The sequence below is a fragment of the Brassica napus genome, chromosome A2 (genome assembly GCF_020379485.1).
Source record: "Brassica napus cultivar Da-Ae chromosome A2, Da-Ae, whole genome shotgun sequence".
Classification (NCBI taxonomy): domain Eukaryota; kingdom Viridiplantae; phylum Streptophyta; class Magnoliopsida; order Brassicales; family Brassicaceae; genus Brassica; species Brassica napus.
Genome location: NC_063435.1, coordinates 15,810,661 through 15,836,830, shown reverse-complemented (window position 1 = coordinate 15,836,830; position 26,170 = coordinate 15,810,661). Strand labels below are relative to the sequence as shown.

Sequence of the window (26,170 nt, the reverse complement as noted above, 5' to 3'; positions counted from 1 at the left end):
ATGTCTGCGTTGGCTTCATGCTGGGGATCAGAACACTTCAGTCTTTCACCGTGCTGCTCAATCTCGTGCATCTAGAAATGCCATTCGGTCCTTGACCACCACGTCGGGAGAGATTCTAACTGCTCCTGGGGATATCCGGAGAGAAGCTGTCTCTCATTTCCAGCGTTTTTTACAGACTCATCAGGAGGGTGAGGAGATCTCTGTGGAATCTCTACAGAATTTGCTTACTTACCGCTGTCCTCTCCCCCAATCTTCTCACTTGGTTGCTCCCGTAAGTGGAGAAGAGATCAAATCTGCTCTGGACGCGCTGCCAAATGATAAAGTCTCTGGCCCTGATGGTTACACTAAGGAGTTTTATGTAGCTGCTTGGCCGGTTCTTGGGAAAGATTTTGTCACTGCCGTGCAGTCTTTCTTCTTATTTGGATTCCTTCCCTCTGGAATCAATGCAACCATTCTCTCACTGATTCCGAAGACTGAAGCTGCTCTGACTATGAAGGATTACCGTCCCATAGCCTGTTGTAACCTCCTATATAAGGTTATCTCGAAGATTCTTGCTCGCCGCCTTAGGGAGATACTTCCTGATGCTATAGAACCAAACCAAAGCGCTTTCATCAAGGGTCGTCTTCTACTGGAGAACGTGTTATTAGCATCTGAACTGGTTAATGGCTATCATAAGACTACCTCCTCCCCTAGATGCGCTATCAAGTTCGATATTGCGAAGGCTTTTGATACAGTTAAGTGGACGTTCATTGTTTCAGTCCTTAAGGCCATGAATCTGCCAGATCAGTTCATTATGTGGATCAAAGCTTGCATCTCAACTGCGTCTTTCTCGGTAGCTGTTAACGGTAGTCTGGAGGGGTTTTTCACTAGTGCTCGGGGAATCCGTCAAGGCTGCTCCTTGTCGCCGTATTTATACGTCATCCTCAATAATGTTCTTTCCAAGATGTTGAATCAAGCAGCTGAGGAAGGGAAGTTTGGGTATCATCCGCATTGCCTTGGGGTTAAGCTCTCTCATCTGAGCTTTGCTGATGACATACTCGTCTTCTCAGATGGGAAAACTAGCTCTTTAGATGGAGTTATGGAGGTCATGAATCAGTTTGCAAATGTCTCTGGTCTTTATATTAATGCTTCCAAGTCTACTATCTTTATCTCTGGTGATGCATCTGGAGCTCTCAGTGTTGCTGCAACAGGAAAAGGTATTAGCACAGGGACTTTGCCTATTCGCTATCTGGGTTTTCCCTTGACTACTAAGACACTTACTAAGCATGACTACGAGCCTCTGATTGACAAAGTTCGGAGTAGGATGCTCACTTGGTCAAACAAAAGTCTCTCCTTTGCAGGCAGGCTTCAGCTGATCAAGTCTATCATTACAAGCATTGTCAACTTCTGGAGTTCCGCATTTATCCTTCCTGCTGCTTGTCTGAATGAGATTGAAAGTTTGTGTAGTGCTTTTCTTTGGTCTGGCTCACCACACCAATCACATAAGGCGAAAGTTGCTTGGGCAGAGCTTTGCTATCCGAAAGATGAAGGTGGTTTGGGTCTGCGGAGACTTAGAGATTCTCAAGTGGTGTTCTCCCTTCAATTGATCTGGCGGCTGTTTACTCTAGCAGGATCGCTGTGGGTGTCTTGGGTACAGCATTATCTACTCCGAGACAGCTCTTTTTGGGATGTGAAAGATAACCAAAAGGGTTCTTGGATTTGGCGTAAACTCCTAAAGCTTAGAGACACTGCATATCCTTTTCTGAAGGTGGCTGTTCAGAATGGAAATGATGCTTTCTTCTGGTTTGACAATTGGCTTGATCAGGGGAAGCTCATAGATATTACTGGCGACGCCGGTCCAATGCACTTAGGTGTTCCACGCAATGCTCGAGTTGGAGAGGTCGTTACTAATGGAGGCTGGAATATTAGGGAGCGCCGTGGGAGACTATTTCCTTCCCTCTGCCATCGGATAAAAGAAGCGCCAGTTCCTTGCTCAGACAATGGTAAGGATATCGTGGTTTGGAGGCAGTCTGATGATCAGTTCAAGGGTATGTTTTCCACTTCAGAAACTTGGCAGCAGATCAGAGATAAGCGTGAGATTGTACCTTGGTGTAAGGTTGTGTGGTTTACGCAAGGGATTCCTCGTTACAGTTTCATGACTTGGTTGGCTGTTAAAAATAGGTTGTCCACCGGAAATCGAATGCGTACATGGGGAATCACTCAACCTTGTACTCTGTGTGGAGAACCCGATGAGACTAGGGATCATTTATTTTTTGCGTGCCCCTACAGTTACACGGTCTGGGATAATGTGGCAGGACGTTTACTTGGTCGAAGGATGAATCCAGACTGGTCTGCAACTCTGCTGTCTATTCAGCGAACTCGCACTCCTGCTCTTGACTCGGTGCTGGTCAGACTGGTATTTCAACTGACCATTTATAGTATATGGAGGGAACGGAATGGGCGACGACACCAGAAGCCGTGGTCTACGACATCGCAGATGACGCGTCTTATTGATAAGACAATGCGCAATCGCATTAGCTCTCTTAAGTATCGCCGGGGGCACAAGTTGGAAGGCCTTCTTTGCAGATGGTTTGAAGTGTCACCTTGACTCTAAGTTTATTTTTGCAATTATGATACTTTAGACCTCTTATTCTTTATTAGGCCAATTCTTTTGTAAATTTCCCTCTGATCAATAAATATGAAATTTCATCAAAAAAATATACTAAAATTTAGCATAATTGTGGAGAAAACACAACCAAAGATTAATATACAGTCTAAAATAAATTAGTTAAAGAAGATAATATAATTTAATAATATCTATTTCAAGAATAAATAAAAACTCTATAAGAAGAGAATTTTTTTTTACATTTTTGTTTTCAGATTTTATTAAACTCAAACCCACAAAATATAAAATAATCAATTTAATGAAAATTTTTTCTGTTTGGTAATTAAACTCAAAAATTAAAAAAACTGAAAATTGATGAAAAACCACAATCAAACATTAATACATAGTCAAAATGAAAATTATATTTCCAAATTATTTTTTTGATTTCATTAAAGTCATGTGAACAAAATAAAAATAGTTAATCAATGGAATTTTTATATTTTTAGTCATTAAACTAAAATTAAAAATAATTGATGAGAAAACACAACCAAAGATTAATATATAGTGTAAAATATTTTTAAAGGGTAATTTGCAAAAATAACCCAAAACTTGAATTTGAATGTAAATAATAAATATATACCATAAATTAAATCAACTGCAAAAATAACATAAAAGAGTAGTGAAATTACTGCTATCTATTTATAACTAGCCAAAAGTTTAAACACTTTTTTCTGTTATAAGCCTGAAAAATTTTCGTGACAATGAAGTCTTCAACCATAAGATTCTCGAGAAGTTTTCAACTAGAGAAGATTTCTCCACAAGTTTACTCAACCATCAATACTATTAAAACTGAAAGGCCTTTTTTGAGGTCACCTTTGAGTTTTAAAGGATTTACAATCTATGCCACTGAAATAATTTCAACCTATGTTTTTTAATTAGAATAAGTATTTTCGTAATTCTTTTTATTTTCGTAATACATTAAAAACAAGCGAATATACCCTAAATCCCTAATAATACTGAACGACATCTTACACAAAATCCCTAATAATTCTAAACGACATCTATTTAGTCCGATTTCGGTTCAGTTACCCTGTTTTATTCTCAGTGAACAGAGTCCTTCACCCATCTTTAAAGAGCTTAAAGTTTAAGCTTTTTATGTTTCCGCAATATCTTTACAGACAATAGTTTCTTTGTCTTCCCAAATTGATATGTTGATGAATCGTTAGTACTGAATGGATACCTTATTTGACTCAGATCTTTCAAGGAAGCCAATCATTAACCCTTTTGTCTGTAATTGTGGGATTGGGCTCAGTTTAATCATATTTGAGTCTTGATAACCTGAAAAGGCTTCCATCACATTGGTGTTTCTGCCTGTTTATCTGACCCTGAGGAAAAGACTTATGTGGAGGGTCCTTTTGCACCTTTTATTTCCCATAACTCTCTTTCTCTGCTTATGTATTTCCAGCTTATAAATATAATTGTTCTTGCTTTGAATCTTGGACTTTACTGTATGTACAATTTTCTCTTTTGTTGATAAATGTATTGTTAGTTGATATGCAATTTACTCGCACCTGTTCCATACTGCAGTGCTTCAGTGTTTATGATCTTTATCAACAAAGCTGTGATTATGCAATGTCCACACTCGATGATTTTTCTAACACTTTGGGTACTGAAGATTTTCAACAACAAAAGGTATGTCTACATTTATTGTTACTCACTTTCCCCCAATATTCTTTTTATGGTTTGTCCTTTTGTTTTATGCTCTGGGTTGTGTTAGCAAGTGGGTAATTCATCGCTTATACATTGTGGGAAAAGAAAATGGGACACAGCAGAGCCAACATAATCGTTTTGGCCACTTCTGAAAAGCTTCTCTGCGTTTCCATCTTCTACAATGCTAATGTTGTATTGGTTCTTGCAAGGTTGAGATGATTCAGTATTCTTTTATATATCACCATCTAAAAGACTCACTCCTCATATTGTTATAATTGTTTTGATAGCCGGTTATATGTTTGGTAAACGGAAGGACTGATTTATTACCTTCGTATAAACTTTATCATGTTTCAAACGCTGAATATCCTGATCAAATCACATAGTTTTAAAATGACATGAACTTTTCCAAAAAGTTCAAAAACAATAGAATTAAAATGACTATGTATTTGTTCAGTTTACCTTCTTGTCAGTGAAAATGATCTAAGCCGGATTTGTTTGCTTCCAGGGGTGGATTACTTGCACTTACTTTGGCTTCGATCAATCAAGTTGTTTCCCATGGCCTAATCGTATCAAGGCACACCATCTTTTTCTTAGAAGACATTATATGAGAAACGTTTGTGTTTCAAAAAAAAAAAAGAGAAACATTTTGAAATCTGCGCGTTTGCTTTGAGGTTAATGTGATGTATATATAGCAAAAAAAAAAAAGGTCGCGGATTTAGGATATTCCAATTTATACTGTTAGAGAATATAAGGCGTGATTTTAGTAAATCATATATCTTGTGAATCAAGTTTATTCAAGTTATAGAAAAATAGATTTTTGGATTTATTATATATAGATATAAATTACCAGCTGCAGGTTGTATAATTTCAGAATTGGAGATTTGATAGAGAAAACATATATATGAAATAATTGACGTATATTTAATCTATGACATTATATCTAGACTCCACGACATATTGATACTATTAACATATAGTCTATTAACATCTTCACTAACTGTTATCTTAACAGGTTATATGGTCATCTATATGATATTTGACTCTCTCTTTTTTGCCCCACGACATATTAGCAAACATATATCTATATAATAACATTTTAACCAATAGCACTTCTATGATATTGTATTGATATCCAAGAACACTTCTCGATAACTCCACGACATATATAATAGAGGATATATAGAAACAATTTCGTATAAATATTCAGTATTTTACTTGGTATCTATTGAAGTATTTGGTAGAATATAGGCAAAATCTTTCTAATTTAAAACTAAAGAGAAATCTGGTTTAACTATTCAACAAATATTCTCGCAGTATATGTTCATAACACCATATAATCAATTTTATAAAAACTATTTAAAACAGAATATTAAATCTCATATCAAACATATTGCCGAATCAACATTATTTATAATCTCTTTAGTATGGCGAGACTTTTAGCATTAATACTATTTACACAATATCTTAATAAACAATAAGTAAACAAAATATATTTCAAAACATTTGCTCTCAAAATAGGCAATCGGCCAGCTTTAAATTATGGCCTTATAGTATGAACTGATTACAAGACAAAACTGTTACATATTTTTTAGACAAACAAAAGATTTCGTTAAATAAAAAAATCAACAATTTAAGTCTTAATATTTTTGGGTTGGCGAAAAAACACTAATTTTAAATTTTAAAATACATAAGTTATTTTTAATTCAAAAATTAATCTCACTTTTCAGAAAATACATGTTACTATTATAACAAATATAATAATAAATAAGTCAATATTTATTTGAGAAAAAAAGTTAATTCTATAATTAGAAATGGGTGTCAAAATCAATATTATGAAGATAGAATCACAAAATTGGATCCAACTTGTGTCTAAAATTGACTACAACCTTATACTATTTAAAATAAATAGATAAATTTTATTCTGACATTTGAAAATTTCTTTTAAACTATTTTAAAATTTTTATTTTAAATTTTAAATATATACATATTTATTCATTAAAATCTTAAACTCCATCCCGCTCCAAAACTTTACCGCTTAAATCTAAACAGTAATTTATATTAGTTAACCTTAAAAATATAAGTGTCTATTTACCTAATCCTCGATTATACCATGTTCATTGAAGCAACCAATAAATTATACGAACTTTTGGGATATGATCAATACAAAGAATTAGTATATAAATCATATATCTTTTTGGTCATTGGGTTATTGTGCTGATCGCGGGTGAACCATTAGTCAATAATTTATTTCATTTTAACATATAAATGCATATATCAATATTAAAATACAAAAATTATGTTTAAAAAATATAGTAAAAATTTAAAGCAATTTTCTTTACATTGTTAAAATATAAATAGACCATTTAAACAATTTTATAACAAGTTAGAGTTATGACATAATAAAAATACAATAAGATTAAAACTAATAAGTATTTAAATATATAATGTAAATATTGTAATTAATTTTTTTAAATTTAAAATAACAGTTTAAATAAAAATACTGTCAAAAATTAAATCAAGTTGGATTACACATCAGTCACCCATTGGTTCATCTTATTAGCTTTGGGCCTTAGCATTTTTCAAATTTTATAGGGTTATAAAATAATGAATATTTACTAAAGCGAAAATTGGATTAGATATGGATTTACTGGTTCACATTTGGGCATGGATCCGCTTTAAAAGCGTTGATTTTAAATAGAAAAAAAATTCTTACAAATATACAAAACATTAATAACGTTGTTAATGAATTTTTTTATCATTTAACGTGGAAGCACCATAGCCTATTGGTTAAGGTTTAAAGGCTTCTACACCCAGGTGTGGGGTTCGAATCCCAGACTATGCAATTTATTGCAGATTACAGGAAATCCAGGTTTCAAGTCCCGGAGAGTGCGGTTTATTAAACAATTATGCACAGACTACAGAGGAAAGGCTTGCAAGGGATCTTCAACATAGTGCAAGTAAATCTGGTCAGGCATGGATCTTCATAGGACGGCTCAGGTGATGCAGTTAGGCGTAGGTCTTCATAAGGCAGGTAGTATTGTCGGTTGTCGAATCGTCTATGTAATCTTTCCTATATCATAATTGTAAGATCGTAATAAATCAGCGTCAAAAAAAAAATATCCCGCGCTTTCAAAGCGCGGGTCAGAATCTAGTTTAATCTTAAAACCAGTTTATAAAATTTTGAAAAATATTTTGATGGAAAATAGGTTGAAATTGTGTAAAATTTATATTTAATAAAATTGAATCTTGTTTTAAATAAATGAATGAATATAGATTGTGAGTTATGATTGTCCATTTATTAGAGTTTGGTAACATATGTTAAGTAGTGTTGGTATTTTTTAGGGTTAGATTTTGGATTCTTAATTTTTTTTTGAAATTAAAAACTCACATATAAGTACTTAGTTTTGTATATATTAAATTTTTTATAAGCTGATTTTATGTTAAATGAAGTGTTTATTGCTTCTATATTATTAAAACTGAAGTACCTTTTGGTACTGTTTGGAAACTTAGATAGTAGATTAAATGAAAGTTGTTTGGAAACAATGATAGCAGATTAATTTTTTTTATTTACATATTTAGTCACTGTATTTCTTTATTATTTACAGATTCTGTCGTTTGGAAACTTGGATAGCAAATTAAATGAGAATTGTTTGGAAACACAGATACCATATTCAATATTTCTTTTTATTTACACATTTAGCCATTGCATTTCTTTCTTATTTACAAATTTGCCACTTCACTTAAAATCAAAAAAAATTAATTAATTAATTACAATGAATTGTTATTTCTTTTTGTTGAAATAAAAACACAAACTATAATATATAGTATATATTAATCTGCTACAATACAATTTTCAAGAAAACCAAATATCATAAAATTAATAATAATTCATAAAAACTTACTGTAAAAATTAAATCATTTTTAAATAAATAAACAAAAAAATCAATAGGTTAATATATGAATATTATAATTACATCAAATTGTATCAAGTTATAAAATTATAAATATAATATTACGTACAGATAAAAAATTATTAGCAAACATTTATATTATAATATAATATATTATACTCTAAATATATTTTCCAAAATATAAAAATATAAATTGATATTTTATAAAATCAATGGTTTATAAATTTACATTGAACGCAAGTTAAATCCAACACCCGCGCGGGGGCGCGGGTCAAGATCTAGTTCTAATTAAACTATTTGATTTTAGGGTTAGGAGTAGAAGACTTATTAAGAAGTCTGCCAATAAGTTATGCATTAGCAGAAGTCTTTTGGAACGTAACTATATGGAACCACTTATCGACACCTTCCCTTGGATCTTATGGTACATTTGGAAGGCGAGAAATGAAATTTTTTTTTAATGAAAACGAGAGCTCTGCTAGAGACAGACTCCACTTAGCTTCGATCAAAGTAAAATACTGGCGAGTTGCAAAGCTCCAGGAAGTAGAGGAGGAATTTTTCCAGCTCCAGTTCATGCGTCTTCTTCAATTCATCTCACTGGATCCCCAAACCCCGACTTGCCAAATTGATGGGATAGGGTGGACTTATCGGGATCAAACAGGAATTGAATACTTTGGACTTCAAGGATGCCATAAGAGTCTCTCAGCCCTTCATGCTGAGATGGAAGGACTTATTAAGGTGATGTCCTATTTACATGACTTACATATTGCCACGATACATATAGAGACAAACTGCACTGATCTGGTTGAAATGATTGGGAATCTAATCGATTGTCTGAGCTTTCCTTCCGAGCTAGTCTCCTGCCGCCTTATACGAGACGGTTTTGCAGGTTTTAGCATTTACTACATTCCTAGATCCAGAAACATGCGTTCTATTTTTATTCCAAGGAGGAAAGAAGCAGCGGTGTTTTCTTTTCCCATGTAGATCAGACCCGATCAGAGCATACACCTATTCAGATTGATGACATCTAATACTTAATTATAGTGAAATTTTTTTTTAATCATAATATTTCAAAAAGTTTCATATATCTTTGAAGGAAGTGAATCATCTTTTTTGTCACAAAATTGCAATTGAATTTAAAGTCCGGCACAAAGGTTAGTTACGATAAAGGTCTATAAAACTAATGAGTTTCTGAGGACTGATTTTTCCAAAGCATCCGCCTCTTGAGTTTTCTTATGGGGAATATGGAGAAACAAAATCAAAACAAATACAGAGGATAAACTGTCGATGTCTTTGATAATTCCCGTCAAATCCTTCCTATGTGTCTTCTAGTTAACAGATCCTATGAGCATTGAGCTGTCAGAGAATATTTGGGGATGTGAAATCTCCTGAGCTTCCGCAATGCGCAAGCTTTCTCTGACCACCAGAGCCTGTGCTACTAACGGTGAGTCGACGAAATCTTGTACCATAGAACATTGCTTTGGGAGAGGTTCTGATAATCCTGAGAAAACCAAGGCCAATTTAACCTTCTTCTAGAGTGTGTCCTAAGACACATCCGTCTTGCATGAGATGGAGTCAAAGTAGGATGATTGTCTTCTCTGGATCTGTTCAGATCTTACTGCATGTGCTTGATTCTATTCCCTTGCCAAAGCTAAGCTTATGGTGGCTACTTCTTCAGGTTGAGATTGTTTAGCTTCCATGATAAGTGAGTGTGGGAACCGAAATTCACACCGTCGATTTCCTTTAAATTAGGAAAGTCAAGCGGACCTAACTTTCCCTGAGGTCCTGGATTTCTGCCAAGCCAAACATCAAGTGATCAGACAATAGAAAACAGACAAAAATAATAACTTGAATAAATAAAAAAAGAGCAAAGAAAGGTCTTATTCCGAATTTGCGTATAAGAGTTACAACAGGTAAGCCTCGGCTGAAAGAGCTGTAGGAATTCTAACCACCTAAGACTTGGAAACCTAGTTGAGTTTCAGCTCGATAACAAAAACGAAAAGTTTTCCTATTGCTCTAAGTTTGCTCTTGATGTAAAAAGTTCTCTCTCCTGCACCTCTCGCCTTAGCATACTTTATATACTCCTCCTAGGTCGGTTTATGCTTTCCATTTTTTCCCTCGGGTCAAGTTTGTCCCTTTGCGAAAATATTCCTTTTTTTCCAGTGTTCATCATTATCCTTCAAAACTTTGACATTTATCTCGAAACTTGATAAATGAAACTTAACATTTATCTTTTTCTGAAAATAAAAAATAGACCATCATAATTTCCTTGGGCTTACTCTCATTGAAAACATTAGTGGGCTTCTACCCGTGTTTTAGGCCTTTTCAGACCTTTTTACGACTTAAGCGTTCTTACGATTTTCTCGAGAAATCACCTTTGGTATAACGTCGGTTTTATGAATAGCCCGAATTAATCGTATTATTGAGACAATAAAGGTGTTAAGTTAACAGTTGCCATTTTATACGATCAACTTAAACCTATACGAGAAAAACAAGTCTTGGCGGTGTTACTCGTAAAATTCCAACGGTAACTCCGATCGAGACGGAACGAGTGACAATGTGACCGAAGCTTGAAAGAGAAATCTATGAAGACAAGACAAGAGTGCACAGTGTTGGCTAGGTTCAGTTGTGTCGCCATACGGCGATAGGGACGGACAGTGACCCGGTTGCCAAATGGCGACCTGGATTCGAACCGTCTTGGTCGCCATATGGTGACCATAGCTGGTAGCAAGCCGGTTGCCATATGGCAACCCGGAATCGTACTTACTGGTTGCCGTATGGCGACCCGAGGTGTAAGCAAGCCGGTCGCCGGATTTGTACCATCCCAGTCACGATATGGCGACCGACGTGTGGGCAATCCGGCCGCCATATGGTGACTTGGACTTATATTGTCCCAGTCGCCATATGGCGAGGTGCGGACAATCCGGTCGCCATATGGCAACCCGAGGTGCGGAAAAACCGGTTGCAATATGGCGACCCAGACTTGTACCGTCTCGGTCGCCACATGGTGACCCGACGTGAATAATGTCTTGTCATTCGAAGTTCGAGCATTCCCCGAGATCAGTGATTTCAGGCGTTGAATTCGAGATTGCCTATAAAACAAGTTCAGAACTTATTGTAAACTTTCTTAGTTAAAAATCATATGAAATTTACCGTTCCTGAGAATTGTTTTCCGAGGACTTTCAGGCATCGATTTCGTCTTGACTGATTTTGACCCCAACAATGAGTTATGGTCCTACCATGTTAACCAACAGATCCATGGATGGATGGTACTCGATAAATACCCGTTGGCGGAAGACAATCTGTTGATCTAAAGCGTACCACTATCGTTTCTAAACTGTCTTCAGCACCAATGTGAACTGCTTCTTTGAAATATCTTTAAAATAAGAAAAAAAATTGTTTAATTTTAGTCATCTGGTACAATTATATTATGGGAATTTATTCTTCTTTACAAAATTTAATGTAGGACCATTTCATTAATTACTTAATATGACATATTTAATTAATTAGATTAATCATTCAAATATATAACATCTTTAGAAAATATTAATAATTGATATATATTAATAATAAATGAATTTTAACTAAACATTTATTTTGCTAGTTATAACAAATTATGTTGAGAAAAAATCTAACATAATTTTAATCAAATAAGTTTTATAAGATAATGCACTTAATAATTCTTAAATAATATAATAATATTATAAACTAATATTATTTAAAATTTTATTATCAACCAAAAATAAAAATAAAAATTATGTGCTAGTTTTATAAATTTCATTATTAGTCTATATATTATAATAAAATATGTTTCTATATGAATTAAATATAGTAAAATAATATTAAATTAGTAAACTGAATTAATGTAGCCTAGTAGTTAAGGTTTAAAGGATTCTACCCCAATGTTTTCAAATCCCGTACTATGCAATTTCTTGCTTATTAGATGCAAAGCTTATTTGAGGTTTTATTATAGTGCATTCCGAGCCGTTGCTGTATCTGATTGTTGCGGAGAGAGCATGACAATAGAAGATGTCATACATGTAGAACCGTCCATCTATCCAAGTGTTCCAGAGAGAGCTTCATCGTGGAATCATTATATGTGGAATTGTTCATCAATTTCGCATATGTTACATGTAGTTGATCATCATATGTAATAGATTAGAAATTATATGATGATATAATTGGTGATTTACTAAGTGTTAAAAACACTAAACTATTTTATTTTTAACAAGTTTTTTTCATTTCAAACAAAGAAATAAAATATCATTAAAATTCATAAACCATGTAATATTTTTATTCAAGAATAAAATAAAATTGATAACATATATTAAACTTTTATACCTACGATTATTTATTATCTATTTATTTATTTCAAAACTCACAATAAAATGTTATCTATAAATAATTATATACAAAAGATAATAATATATAACATAACCTTTAGTTCATGTGTTATTTACAAAATATGCTACTTGGAAATATTAATAATTAATTAAATATATTAAGGACAAATTAGTTTAACTACAAATTTAATGTTAATTTTAACTATAAAAAATGTTCATATAAATATAAAAAATCACACAAAATTTTCATTTTTCATAAAATACTGCATTAATTTAGTAATAAAAAATTCAAAAGTCATATAATATTCCAAACTAATAAAATAGTTGTGTGCTTTTCTAAATATCTTTTGATCAAATATACATTCTTAAAAATAAATATTCCAAACTCAAAATGATAATATTCCAAACTTAAAAAGTTAAAATCTTAAATTTTCAAGTAATAATTTTTGAAATGGAAAAAAAATTATATTGTAAAACTAAAAAATAGTATAATTTTTTGAAGTCTTAATTTTATAGCAAAAATCAGAAATCTTAATGCATAACATCAAAAAAATCTTCTGTCCATAAAATTTGCTAAAATAATATATAGATGTTACTATTAATAAAATTTAATAAAATAATAGTGATAAATTACTTAAAAATATATATGTATATTTATAAAATCCTGAAATATACTAAAATGATAGATGCTAAAGTATATTTTTAAACACAACATTTAAATACTAATTATCCTAAGCAAATATATCTTTTATAGTGTAACTAAATAAATTTTAAAAATGTATTGTATGGAAACTGTTGAAATTAAAATAAGAACATATTTTGAAGGAGTTCTATATTTGATTATTTCAGATTAATTTATTATACCATACTCGCGCATTTATTAATATGTAATAACAATTTCGCAAATTAAAATGTATTAAAATCATTATATATTACTAATGTTGAATAAAAACCAAACTATAAGATTACAGAGTTACATAATATATATCACTAAAATTTAAATCATATATTTAAAACATTTACGATAATATGAAATTTATACATTTATAAATTAGAAAAAATATTTGGATGGACGTGCGGGTCAAACTCTATATTATATTAAACCATCTCTAATGCAACTATAGAATATTTCTATTATAAAGTAATTTTTGGTCCAATAGTATGTTTCTATATAGAATTATTTTATTATATAGTTACTCTATCTTAGAAGAAAAATAGAAGAAAAAAGAATTACATTGGAGATGCTCTTAAAAAGTATACGGCTATGATCGTTAATGTTGACATGTGAAGATATGTAGTTGGTGAGAATAGATGCGTAAATAAAGGGTAGAGACTAATATGTAGGATTGTAAGAGAATTGATGTAATTAACATAGTGGTTTAACAATATCGTACACCATTAAAAAAAAATTAAGATATTATCTTTTAGGATTCAAATTTTCTGAATTATATTTAACAAGAGTTTTTCATAAGACAGCAAAAGATAACTCCATATCTGTTTTGCCCGAATTAAATTCGGATTTCATAAATTTTCCAAGTCTAAAAGAAATGCTACTTTGCTTGCTTTTTTTTTTTTTTTTTTTTTGTAAAGGAAGCTACTTGCTTGTTACTATACTAGTTATTGGTCAATATCGTATTACTTTACTAAAAATAAAATGAAAATCCAGTATTCCTAGCAAACTTGTATATGCGAAATATGTACCCATTTCTCACGTCATCTGAAAGGTTGAGACGAAAGAAAAATCCAAAACCTCATTTACTAAAATTAGACTTGTGTGAGCCAGTCGAAGATTCTTCGGTAACGTTTCAATCAATCACCGTTTCAATGAATGTGTAACGCTTATTTGGGCTTATTGTCCTTTTATTTGCGACCTGGATGTGTTATTCTTATTGTTTTGCCCTCATTTATACGGTATCATTCTTATTCATACATTCTTAAAATCTTCAGCTCCGCAACAATCTATTCACTTCTCTCTAAACAAATAATTGAAAAAATATATGGAATTTAATGATATAAATAGTCAAATAAATTTTAAACTTTTTCATATACACCATCATATATCAGACCCAAGACGTTAAATCTTAACTTATTACAACATAATCAGAATTAGTTAATGCATCGCGGTCTTTTCAAAATTATGCCTCACATAAACGTTAGAGCTACCTAAGTGAACCTATTAATAATCAGTCCTAATTAAACATGCGACATATGTGAGTCAGTCGAAGATTCTTCAATTGTTACAACCAAGTCATCAGAATTAGTCAGTTCAACATTATACACCTAACTGAACCTATTAAGAATCCCTTCTAATATCGGTGAACTCAAAATAGAAAACATTTTTATATAACTAACTTAATTTACTGATTGTCTGTTTTAATTGATTTGTAAATTCTTCAAAATTTGGGTGGGCATTTATTCGGAAATTAACCAATACGTAATTGCTCAGTATTTGGAAGTAACCCAATACTTTTCTTATCTCACGTATATAAATATGAGAAATTTTTTAGGATATACTTTTTAAGTTTTTGTTACAAAAATAATTTTCAATGAAAAAAATGACTAAAAAGTTTTATTAAAAGGTAAAAGTACATTTTTACCATAGGATTAACTAATATAGACTTAGGCTTTAAAGTTAAGGGGTAGACTTTTGGAGATAGAGTTTCAAATTTTAAAAAATAAAATAAATATTAAAATTTTCAAAATAAAAAAGATTATTTTAGTCATTTTCGTTTTTGAATACTATATTTGTAACAAAAAAAAAAAAAAAAAATTATCTGAGAGAATTGTCCTATAAATAGTGTACATAACTAAGCGGTACAAATAAAAGAAAAATATCTATCTAAAAATGGAGAAATGCTTTGCTTCGATGATTTTCCTGGCTTCTTTTCTTCTTCTTGTCCTTTTAAACCTTGAACTCGTTCATGCCGTCGGGTGTGCCGGAAGCTTATTCAACAGTAACAGCACCTACGCTGAGAACCGTAACAATCTCTTCTCTACTCTTGCTTCAAAAGTCGTTGCCAACGGTGGACTCTACAACGATTCACTCGGCCAAAATCCCAACAGAGTTCAAGCTCTTGTCTTCTGTGCAAGAGGCGTTGAGAAAGCTTGTATTAGTTGTGTCCAAAAAGTGATTCAGGATATACAGAAAGAGTGTCCATATCACATGGATTCGTTCCAGTGGGACAAAGACGATGTAGACGACCGTGTTTCTTGTCTTGTACGTTCCTCAAACCAAGCAGCTTTCAAGAAACTCGAGCTTCGACCTGCTGACATTCACCCAAATCCAAACAGTATCGAACCATCCAAGAACATGACCCTTTTCACTAAACAGTGGGAAGCAACAGTTAATCGGACTATCAAGGTTGCCACGGAATCTAATACTTCCTCGCTACTTCAGTACTTTGGTGCTGTAAAAGCCGAGTTCACGGAATTTCCAAATGTATACATGTTGATGCAATGCATGCCCGACATAACTTCTCGAGAGTGCATGACATGTTTGGAAAAATGCGTGGCATATTTTAAAGTAATGTATTGGGGAAGCCGAGGAGGCGAGGTTAGTCGTCCGAGTTGTGTTTTCAGGTGGGATCTATATTCTTTCCGTAGTGCTTTTGATAATCTAACAATATTTCATGCACCTCCTCGAGTTAAGTCGCAGGCTCAGCCACCTACAAATGACAAGAAAGGTAAAAACAGATGAGTTAAGAGTATTGTTTCAATATGAAAAATGATAAGAGGGATTAAAAAAAAATTGTTAACAATTTTCAGGAAGAAGCATTAGGTATGGTGGAATTATCACGATAGTTGTGCCTTGTTTCATTAATCTTTTGGTGTTTATTGGTCTTATCAAAGTTTATGGTCCGAGGAGAAAATCCAAGAACGGAATCAATGGTAAGTGTGTGTACCATGTTTCTTGCATCAAATGTTGATTGTAAGACCTCTTTCGTTTTTTAGTTGGTAGTGCAGAGTACTCTGATGCGGATGGTCAATTTATGTTACGGTTTGATCTTGGTATTATCATAACGGCAACCAGTGATTTTTCTTCTGAAAATAAACTTGGCCAAGGTGGATTTGGTACCGTCCATAAGGTATTTATAACATTTTCAAAATAATTAATTATTTAGATCTTGGTCTTGGATGAGTAACAAATCTTCAAAACCGGTTTCAGGGGATATTACTAAACGGGAGAGAGATAGCGGTGAAACGATTAATAAGAGGTTTAGAAGGAGGTATGGAGTTTAAGAATGAGGTTTCACTCTTGACAAGACTCCAACATAAGAATCTGGTTAAGCTTCTTGGTTTCTGTAATGAAAGAGATGAAGAGATTCTTGTCTATGAATTTGTCCCCAACTCAAGTCTTGACCACTTCATCTTCGGTGGGACTTCGAAACGCAGCTACATTTTTATAGTTTTTATAAACTCTAAAGTTACCCATATATATCCTTCACTGAAATTCTGCAGATGAAGAGAAGCGTAAGCTTCTTACATGGGAGGTGAGATTCAAAATTATAGAAGGTGTTGCTCGAGGTCTTGTTTATCTCCATGAAGACTCTCAGCTAAAGATTATTCACCGAGATTTGAAGGCTAGCAACATCCTTTTAGACGCAGAGATGAACCCTAAGGTTGCAGACTTTGGGACAGCAAGGCTGTTCGACACTGATGAGACAAGAGCTGAAACAAAGCGAATAGCTGGAACCCGGTAAGAACATATCAATCAACTTTGAAGACACATAAATATGATCACCATCAATTTACGATATTATTTGTATATATGCAGTGGATATATGGCTCCCGAATACATAAATTGCGGGGAAATCTCAGCTAAATCTGATGTATATAGCTTCGGTGTTGTGCTTCTAGAGATAATAAGTGGTAAAAGAAACAATAGCTTTGAAGGTGAAGGAATTGCATCTTTTGTAAGTTTCTTTACAAATCAGTCTTCTTGGTTATTCCTTTTTCTTATCTTCAAACTTATGTGGAGAGTAAGAATGTAATTAGAAACTTTATAAATTAATATTCAACAAAGTAATAAATACAGTAAATTAATAAATTTATTTGGTGATGATAACACCAATTGATAAGATTATAAGATAATAAATATTAAACGATTATACATAAATAAATAATCCCATTATCAGAAATTATAATTTTTCATATGAATTTTATATAAATTTTCATATAAAACTATATAAATTTGTATAAACATAAGTAAGAAGTTATATTGTTATTTTTTCTATAAAAAGAAATTTATCTCTATTTTTGTTATCTCTATAATATTATTTTAGAATCTAGTTTCCTACTTTTCACAGTCATGTTAATTTTCACAAAATTCAATTACAAGAATACCTTTGATGAATTAAAGATTATACCCAATGGTCATTACTAAAAATGGATTTCTATCATTTAAATTTTAAATTAATTTTTAGAATACAATATAAAAAATAAAAGCAAATATTTTAATATATATATGTATATTTTATAAATACAAACGAATTTTTTTTTTCTTACTTTATATTTTTCTAATTAAGATGGGAGAATAATTATATTTATTACAAATTTATTTTTTGATAATATAAATTATAGTGACTTGAAACTTATAAATAAACATAGAAATTCATATCCTAAATGAAACATAATGATGACTAATATGATCTTATTTATCATTGAAATAAAGTATAAAACTACTTAAAAATTATAAGCAACGAAATCAAACATTTACCAATTATTATGATTTAATTATTTTGTAAATATTTAATCATGTGCATCATCACAAGAGAATCATCTAGTTATTACAAAACATGTTAGTGTTATTTTTAGAGTTGAATTAAAAATTCATACATTTTCTAAGATACATATCTCTAGTATCCTAAAAAATTAAATAGTTTAAGAACAAAGAGACAAAAGCCAAGTTTATAAAGTTTGATCAATGAGTATAATATTTTGAAAACATATATATTTTTTTTTTAATAAAAAATATTTTATATATAATAACTTTTCTCTTAAACTAATTACTCTATAAACAAATAAAATTTTACTCTTTCAATATTATTAATTTATAGTTTTACTATATATATTTATTAGATACATATATTTATTTACTTATTTGTTTTCAGACATGGAAGAGATGGGCTGAAGGAAGGCCAGAGATTATAATTGATCCTTTCTTGGTTGAGAATTCGAGTAATGAGATCGTTAAGTTGATCCAAATTGGTTTGTTGTGTGTTCAAGAGAATGCAACAAAGAGACCAACCATGAGCTCTGTAATTGTTTGGCTTGGCAGTGAGAATATCACCATTGCTTTACCTAGGGCTCCTGCTTTCACAATGATTAAGTCACCATCTGAAGATTGTACCATGTCAATGAGCAATGTCTTCACGGAGTTGAGTTCTCGTTGAGTTATAAATAGTTAATCAAAAATGTTGTTTTCAGATTGATATATTGTATGTGTCATCTAAAACGGATACTCCCTGCTTTTGTGTTTACTCCCTGCTTTTGTATATTGTATTTACGAGATGTTCTGACTGAACCACAAATATTCAACATTTCATACAACTCTTTTTCCCTAGAAAGGGAAGCTTTAGAATTACTACGGAAGTCCATCTGACCGAATAAAGAGGATCGTTGAGTTATAACTTTTCTGAGTTATAAATTTGTTTGCAATCAATATGTTGTTGCGCCAAATTTGGATCAAATTAATTCGATCGGTTCATATATGTGATTTAGAAACTAAATGGAAAAAACTTAAATAAATATATAAAATATACTTCTTCTTTTTTAACAACAAATATTTATATTAAAACTATGATAGGCCCGCCCAACGGTTGGGCGGGTAAATAAAAAACAAATAATATAATTTATTTAATTATTAAAATTTTAATAGAAGATTATTATTTTGCTTTCTTTTAACTATAGTTTTAGTTTAACTAAAGATGATTCAAATTGTTTGTATTTTTATTTTTTGTTCTATGTTTTAACTTTCAACAAAGGAATACACCAGAAGACATTGAAGAGGCGCTATTTGAAGTTTCTATGACGATTACATGATCAATGAATGACAGTCTCTCAGTTCATGTTTCTGAATGAGAGGTTAAATTAGCTCTCTTTGTTATGCATCCATATAAGGCGCCGGAAACAGATGGGATGACTGTATTTTTTTACCAACAGTTTTGGGATATAGTCAAGCAGGATTTAACTCTTATGGTGAATAAATTTATTTTTGAAGGACATATAGCCAATGGTGTGAATGATACAAACATATGCCTCATCCCGAAAACAACTAAGCCTAATGATATGGCTCAGTTCAGACCCATAAGCTTGTGTAATGTTAGCCACAAGATCGTCTCGAAGGTCTTATGCCAGAGACTTAAGAAAGTCTTGCCAGGATTGATATCAGAAACCCAGTCAGCCTTTGTTGCTGGAAGACAGATTTCAGATAATATCATGATTGCTCAAGAAAAGTTTCATGTCCTACGAACCAAACCGAGTGGAAGTAATAAGAGGATGGCCATCAAGACAGATATGAGTAAGGCATATGATAGGATGAAATGGAAGTTTATCGAAGCTGTGATGCGTAAGATGGGATTCTCTGAAACATGGATCACCTGGATTATGAGGTGCATTACGTCGGTCAAATGCAAAGGTCTTATGAGTGGGCAGCCAAGAGGGAATATTGTTCCAGGTAGAAGCCTGCGTCAAGGAGATCCTTTGTCTCCTTTCATTTTTAGTCTGTGCATGGAAGCGCTCGTTAGCCTTCTCAATCATGCAGAGAACCAAGGGAAGATAACGGGGATGCGTATTACACGCGCATGTCCTTCGGTATCCCACCTTCTCTTTGCTGATGATAGCCTTTTCTTCTGTAAGGCGGAGCTCCGTGAATGTGAAGAAGTAATGAAAGTAGTCAGGAAATATGGTAAAGCATTTGGCCAATGTATAAACTTTGACAAGTCTTCCTTACTCTTTGGTAAGAGGATTAACGCAGCCACCTGGCAAGAGGTTAAAGATACACTTGGAATACACAATGATGGAGGGATGGGAAAGTATTTGGGGATCCCAGAGGATATTAGTGGCTCTAAATGTAAACTTTTTGCATTTCTAAAGGATAATCTTATGCATAGAGTCAATGGATGGACTGGTAGATGGCTCTCAAAAGAGGGAAAGGAAATAATGATCAAATCCATTTTACTCGCTCTTCCGATATACATTATGTCGACGTTTCTGCTCCCATAGGAGATCTGTGAAAACCTCGCTAGTGCCATTGCACAATTTTGGTGGAGCTCGAATCCACCAAAAAGAGGAATACACTGGGCGAAATGGGAAAAGGTTTGTTTACCAAAAGAAGAGGGCGGTATTGGTTTCTGTTTAATTCATGAGTTCAATCTAGCACTACTGGCAAAGCAATTATGGAGACTGGTCCAATACCCTGATTCACTGGTTGCCCGAGTTTTAAGAGGGAGATATTATAGGATGACCTCGCCATTGAGAGCGATCTCTACTAGCAGCCCATCATATGTGTGGACAAGCATCTCCGCAGCAAGGAAGCTTTTACTGCTAGGGATCAGACAGAAGATTCACTCTGGTTATGACGTCAGGGTGTGGGAGGATCCGTGGATTCCAACGACACCTGCTAGACCAGCTAGACCTATAGCGCCTGTGATGCACCTAAACATGAGAGTCAGTGACATCATTAATCAGGAATCAAAGGAGTGGGATGCAGGACTATGATACCACTCAAATTACCCTAAGGAGTGTTACTCTCATCAAAAGAGGTTCAGATGTAGTACTTAGGGATCAAATCCACAAGGAGCTAGGGAACAATTAAATCTAGTGTTTATTAATTCTAAAGGTTGTAAATGTTTAAATGAAATAGCAATAGTAACAATGTAACTTGGTTGGAAATGATATTAGATGCAGTGCCACTATTCAGGTGTTGGAGATTATAATACCTATAGATGCCTAACTGTTGCATGCATGATATATTAGAGCTCAATCGCTTAACTCAGTGATCAGCTGTCGCATGTTTCACTGGTTAACAGACTAGATATCGTGTCTCAACGGTTAGTATGTCGACGACGAGAGAGTGTTGATCGATGGTCTATTAAGACGTCGACCGATACACCTTTGCCAACGTCGATCGATAGTCAGTTGAGGACATCGATCGACGGGTTCTAGCCAGGCCTATGCGCGAGTATGATATGCCCTACTAAGATACTAAATTGGCGGTTAGCCCTCTCTAGCAGTCCTAATATGATAGATAGATGTCAGGATGGGATAACAAGGGTGCTTGAGTATGCAATCCTATGATCAAGTTCTAGTTAGCAAGGCTAAAACAAGCAATGAATACAAATCTATCATGAATATCACAACAAGGCAGATCTATAGTTTGGGGATAATCCCATAAACCTATCTGGACCCTGGATCTAATAATTGAACTACTCAGACATAGCAAAGCAATTCATAACAATAAAGGAATAGAAACTCATAGTATAGATGAAAAGAAATGAAAACAAGGAGTTCCAATCACAAGTGATCTTCTCTCCCAAATGAAACTTGTAACAAAACTAGGTCTAAAAAAGCTCTTATGCCGTCAAAACACTTAGGCAGTATATAATCTACTAGGTTACAAAATCGTCAGGGCATTTTGGTAATTTGGCGTGGCCTTGGGTTTTAAGTCTGCAGAGTCCAAATGTCGTGTGTCTGGTGTCTCGACATCGATCGATGGTACTTGTGTACATTGATCGATATTAATCTTCATCTGTCGAGGCATCTCCTGGTATCGATCGATAGCACTGATGCGCATCGATCGATTAATCTTCTTCTCGTCGACCTCTACGTGGTCAGCTCGGGTGAACTGTCCTTTAAGCTCCAAAATGCTCCAAAGTCATAGCTTTACTCCGAAATGCACCTGAACCTGTAAACATACCTAGAAGAGTAGAAAACATAGATATATATATATATAGTAAAACACATATATGCCATGGATGAAAATGGATGAAAATGGGTCAAATCAAAGGTATATCAGACTACTAGATGATTATGTCCATCCTGATGATATACCACTCATTCGCAACTCATTCGCAGTATTGCCATAAGCTCTACTCATCGTCGAGATACTTTCTGCTGGAACTACACGAGGAATGGCCAATACACAGTCAAATCTGGATATTGGGTTGCTCAGAACCTATTGAAGCAAGAAGAGGAAAAGGAAATATTAGAGCCAAGTATCACTAAATTTCAAGCCTTTGCTTGGAAGTTGCAAGCGCCAAGGAAGATGTGCCATCTTATATGGCAATTGATAACGGGTCAGGTAGCAGTAACGAGGAATCTAGTAAGGCGTAATATGAGGTGCGATAATTATTGCCCAAGGTGTGGGGAAATAGAGGAATTTGTAACTCATGCAATATTTGAATGCCCTCCAGCCTTGCAAGTATGGTCTTTATCGGCAACTCCTACAAGTCCAGGTATATTCCTAGTTGCAAGCGTCTACACAAACATGGACTATCTTTTCTGGAGGAAAAATAATATCATTGCACCAGACCAAGACATGGATCCTTATCCCTAGATAATATGGTATATTTGGAAGGCTCGCAATGATAAGCTTTTCAGGGGTATAAACAGAGACCCTTTGGAACTCGTTCGATACGCAGAGAGTGAATGTCAAGCCTGGTTTAACGCTAATGAGATGATACCGCCACAAGTCTAGGCCAGCAAAAATGAGGTAAACCAAGTCTTAAGCTTGGGTAATATCTGCCTACTAGATGGATCTTGGACAGCTTATGATCGCTTTAGTGGATGTGGATGGGTCTGGATGGATAGTAGGGAGGACATACAACTTATGGGAACACAAAACTTCACTCGATGTGAATCAGCGTTGCATTCGGAGGTAGAAGTGCTGCGATGGGCGATGGAGAACATGCTTCAACACTCACCGTGCCAGAGCTTTGGAACTGACTGCAAGGAGCTGATTGCAATGATAAATAAACCCCAGGAGTGGCCAAGATTTGCGACAGAGCTGGAGAAGATAGAGACGCTGCAGATTTGCTTTCCGGATTTCAAAATCACCCATGTACCACGAGTGCGCAATCAGCTTCCTGATTTTTTAGCTAAGACTGCTAGGAGCTTTCGTAGGGAGTTACTTTTCATTGGTTGTTATATTCCGGTCTGGTTACCCAGACAACCTCAAGCTTGATTAATAGAATGGCCGTTGACGTCAAAAAAAAAAAAAACTTTGGTCTTGTACCAAAAAGATATTGGTCGTTTCTTAATAAAGTAAACTCTCTCTAAAGTTCTATGTTGTGTGCATGTTTATTATTTTAATCTCTCTCTAAAGCTTCTTGCTGTTTTCATGTTTATTATGTTAATCACTTTTCCGTGTTGTATACAAATCTAACGTCTTTTTTAAGACGTCTGCATGGTGCAAGGCACAAAGCTCTTCACCATTGAGCGCCAAGCACTATTTTAAAATCCAGGTCATGGGTTCGTACTTTAATTGATCCGATATGAACTTTTTTATTTACTGATTTTGATTTAATCAATTTAAATCAATGTTGAGGTCAAAATCGGTCACGACGGAACCAGTGCTTGAAAGTACCCGAAAAATGATTCTCGAAACATAACTTACGTATCAATTTTAATGAACAGATTGTACCACAAGTTCTGGAATTATTTTTTTTGGCAATCTCGAAATCAACGTCTAAGATCACGACTCTGGAAAAATCTTCTCGAAAAACCTTTCAGAAGCGAACCGAATTAGAAATTCCCAACAAACTCGATTGAGGCACCCCAGGATTGGGTCAGTATATGGTGACCTGAACTTCACCAACCCAGGTCGCCATATGGCGACCAGGACACTACCAAACCAGGTCGCCATATGGAGACCGAGATGACATCAGCCCACGTTGCCATATGGAGACCGAGATGACATCAGCCCAAGTTGCCATATGGCGACCGGGATATTACCAAACCAGGTCGCCATATGGCGACCAAGATGATGTCAGCCGAGGTTGCCATATGGCGATCGGCCTAATGCAAGCTCGGGTTTCCATATGACGACCGGCTTAATACAAGCCTAGGTCGCCATATGGCGACTGAGACTACTGAACTTGGTCGCCATATGGGGACCGGCCTGATGCATGCTCGGCTCACCATATGACGACCGGCCTGATACAAGCCTGGGTCGCCATAAGGCTACCGGCTCCATGCAAGCTCGGGTCGCCATATGGTGACCGGTCTGATGCAAGCCCTGCTCGCCATATCGCGACCAGCACGATCCCTTCCCGGCCCTCCTTTTTTAGGCCTCGACTGAACTGTCTTTCCTTTCGTCTCAATCTGAATTTCTGATGAGATTTTAGAAAGAAAACAAGCAACACAGCTCTTAGTCGCCACACAACTCCTAGACACCAAATATAGCTTCCAGATCACCAACTGCATTTTAGGTATCTTTGGGCCGTCTTTGACTCGAAACCTTTATTACGGTTTCTTCGATAAAAACAAACTTTCCGCGGTTTTTATCATAAAGTTTGACTGATGACTTCCAGTGATGAGAAACAAAGAACGGTTTAGCCATGGCCTACGGGAGATTGCATTAAAGAGTATACGAGAATGTATGGATTCGTGTCGTATCAACGTTTTGGGAGAGTAAGCGACCGAGCTTGCCCGAAGCTCAAGCCAAACTCGGTCGCTACGTAGCGACCGAGCTTCGGGCAAGCTCGGTCGCTAACTCTCCCAAAATGTCGATACGACACGAATCCATGCATTCTCGTATACTCTTTAATGCTATCTCCCGTAGGCCATGGCTAAACCGTTCTTTGTTTCTCATCACTGGAAGTCATCAGTCAAACTTTATGAGAAAAACTGCGGAAAGTTTGTTTTTATCGAAGAAACCGTAATAAAGTTTTCGAGTCAAAGACGGCCCAAAGATACCTAAAATGCAGCTCGAAGCCCACTTACGATTTCTGGAGAGTTTCCCCTTGCTGTATAGATGTATAAGTAACAAAACTAAAAAAAATTATATAATTTTAAATTATATGTTATCAAATTTGAGCATTTTTATAATTTTTATAATTATTCTATTTTTTCTTAAAAATATGTTTTTCACTGAATTATAGTTTTGAACATATAATTGGATTTAAGGTGTAGCAGATATTTGGTAAGAATAATTATTTTGTTTTCTAGTTTTTTTATCACAAGGATTTTGAAAATCACATGGATACATATGATATTTTGAAAGTTGAGTCTTATGAGTAAAAATGAATAAAATTTGTTTCCCAATAACATTAGATTTAGTTAGAATTAGGGAATCAATAATAACTAAACTTTTTGAATAACAAGAGATTTGAATGGATTTTGAAAATTCTTAAACCAATAACAATAGATTCTACTAAGATTTTTGAAACATAAAAACCAATAACAATGGATTCTTAAAATTTTCAAACTTCATAAGAATTCATTTACCAATAACCCCTCCTTAATAAAAAAAACTTAGCCTAAACAATTGTTTAGAAACACATATGTAGGGTTTAAAGTCGGCCAAGAGCAGTATTGGCCTAAGTCTGTTTTAAAATAGACTTGGCCCATTTTCTGGTATCAATGTCGTGCGACACTAAGGGTATAGTGTCGATCAACTCTCTTTC

The 26,170-nt window shown here is 34.1% G+C and overlaps 1 protein-coding gene across 2 annotated transcripts; it reads left to right on the top strand.

Annotated features, from left to right (window-relative positions):
- Positions 1-15,313: 15,313 nt before the first annotated feature.
- On the top strand, positions 15,314-19,068 carry LOC106430076 (putative cysteine-rich receptor-like protein kinase 39). Of its 2 annotated transcripts, XM_048756670.1 has the most exons (8): positions 15,358-16,098; positions 16,195-16,228; positions 16,311-16,433; positions 16,497-16,630; positions 16,711-16,918; positions 17,004-17,241; positions 17,320-17,458; positions 18,656-19,068. In XM_048756670.1, exons 1-8 carry the CDS (start codon positions 15,391-15,393, stop codon positions 18,935-18,937), a joined length of 1,866 nt encoding a protein of 621 aa, XP_048612627.1. In that variant the 5' UTR covers positions 15,358-15,390; the 3' UTR covers positions 18,938-19,068. The 2 variants fall into 2 exon arrangements, with proteins under 2 accessions (XP_013726305.2, XP_048612627.1); XM_013870851.3 differs by having other exon boundaries at positions 15,314-16,228.
- The last annotated feature ends 7,102 nt before the right edge of the window (positions 19,069-26,170 follow it).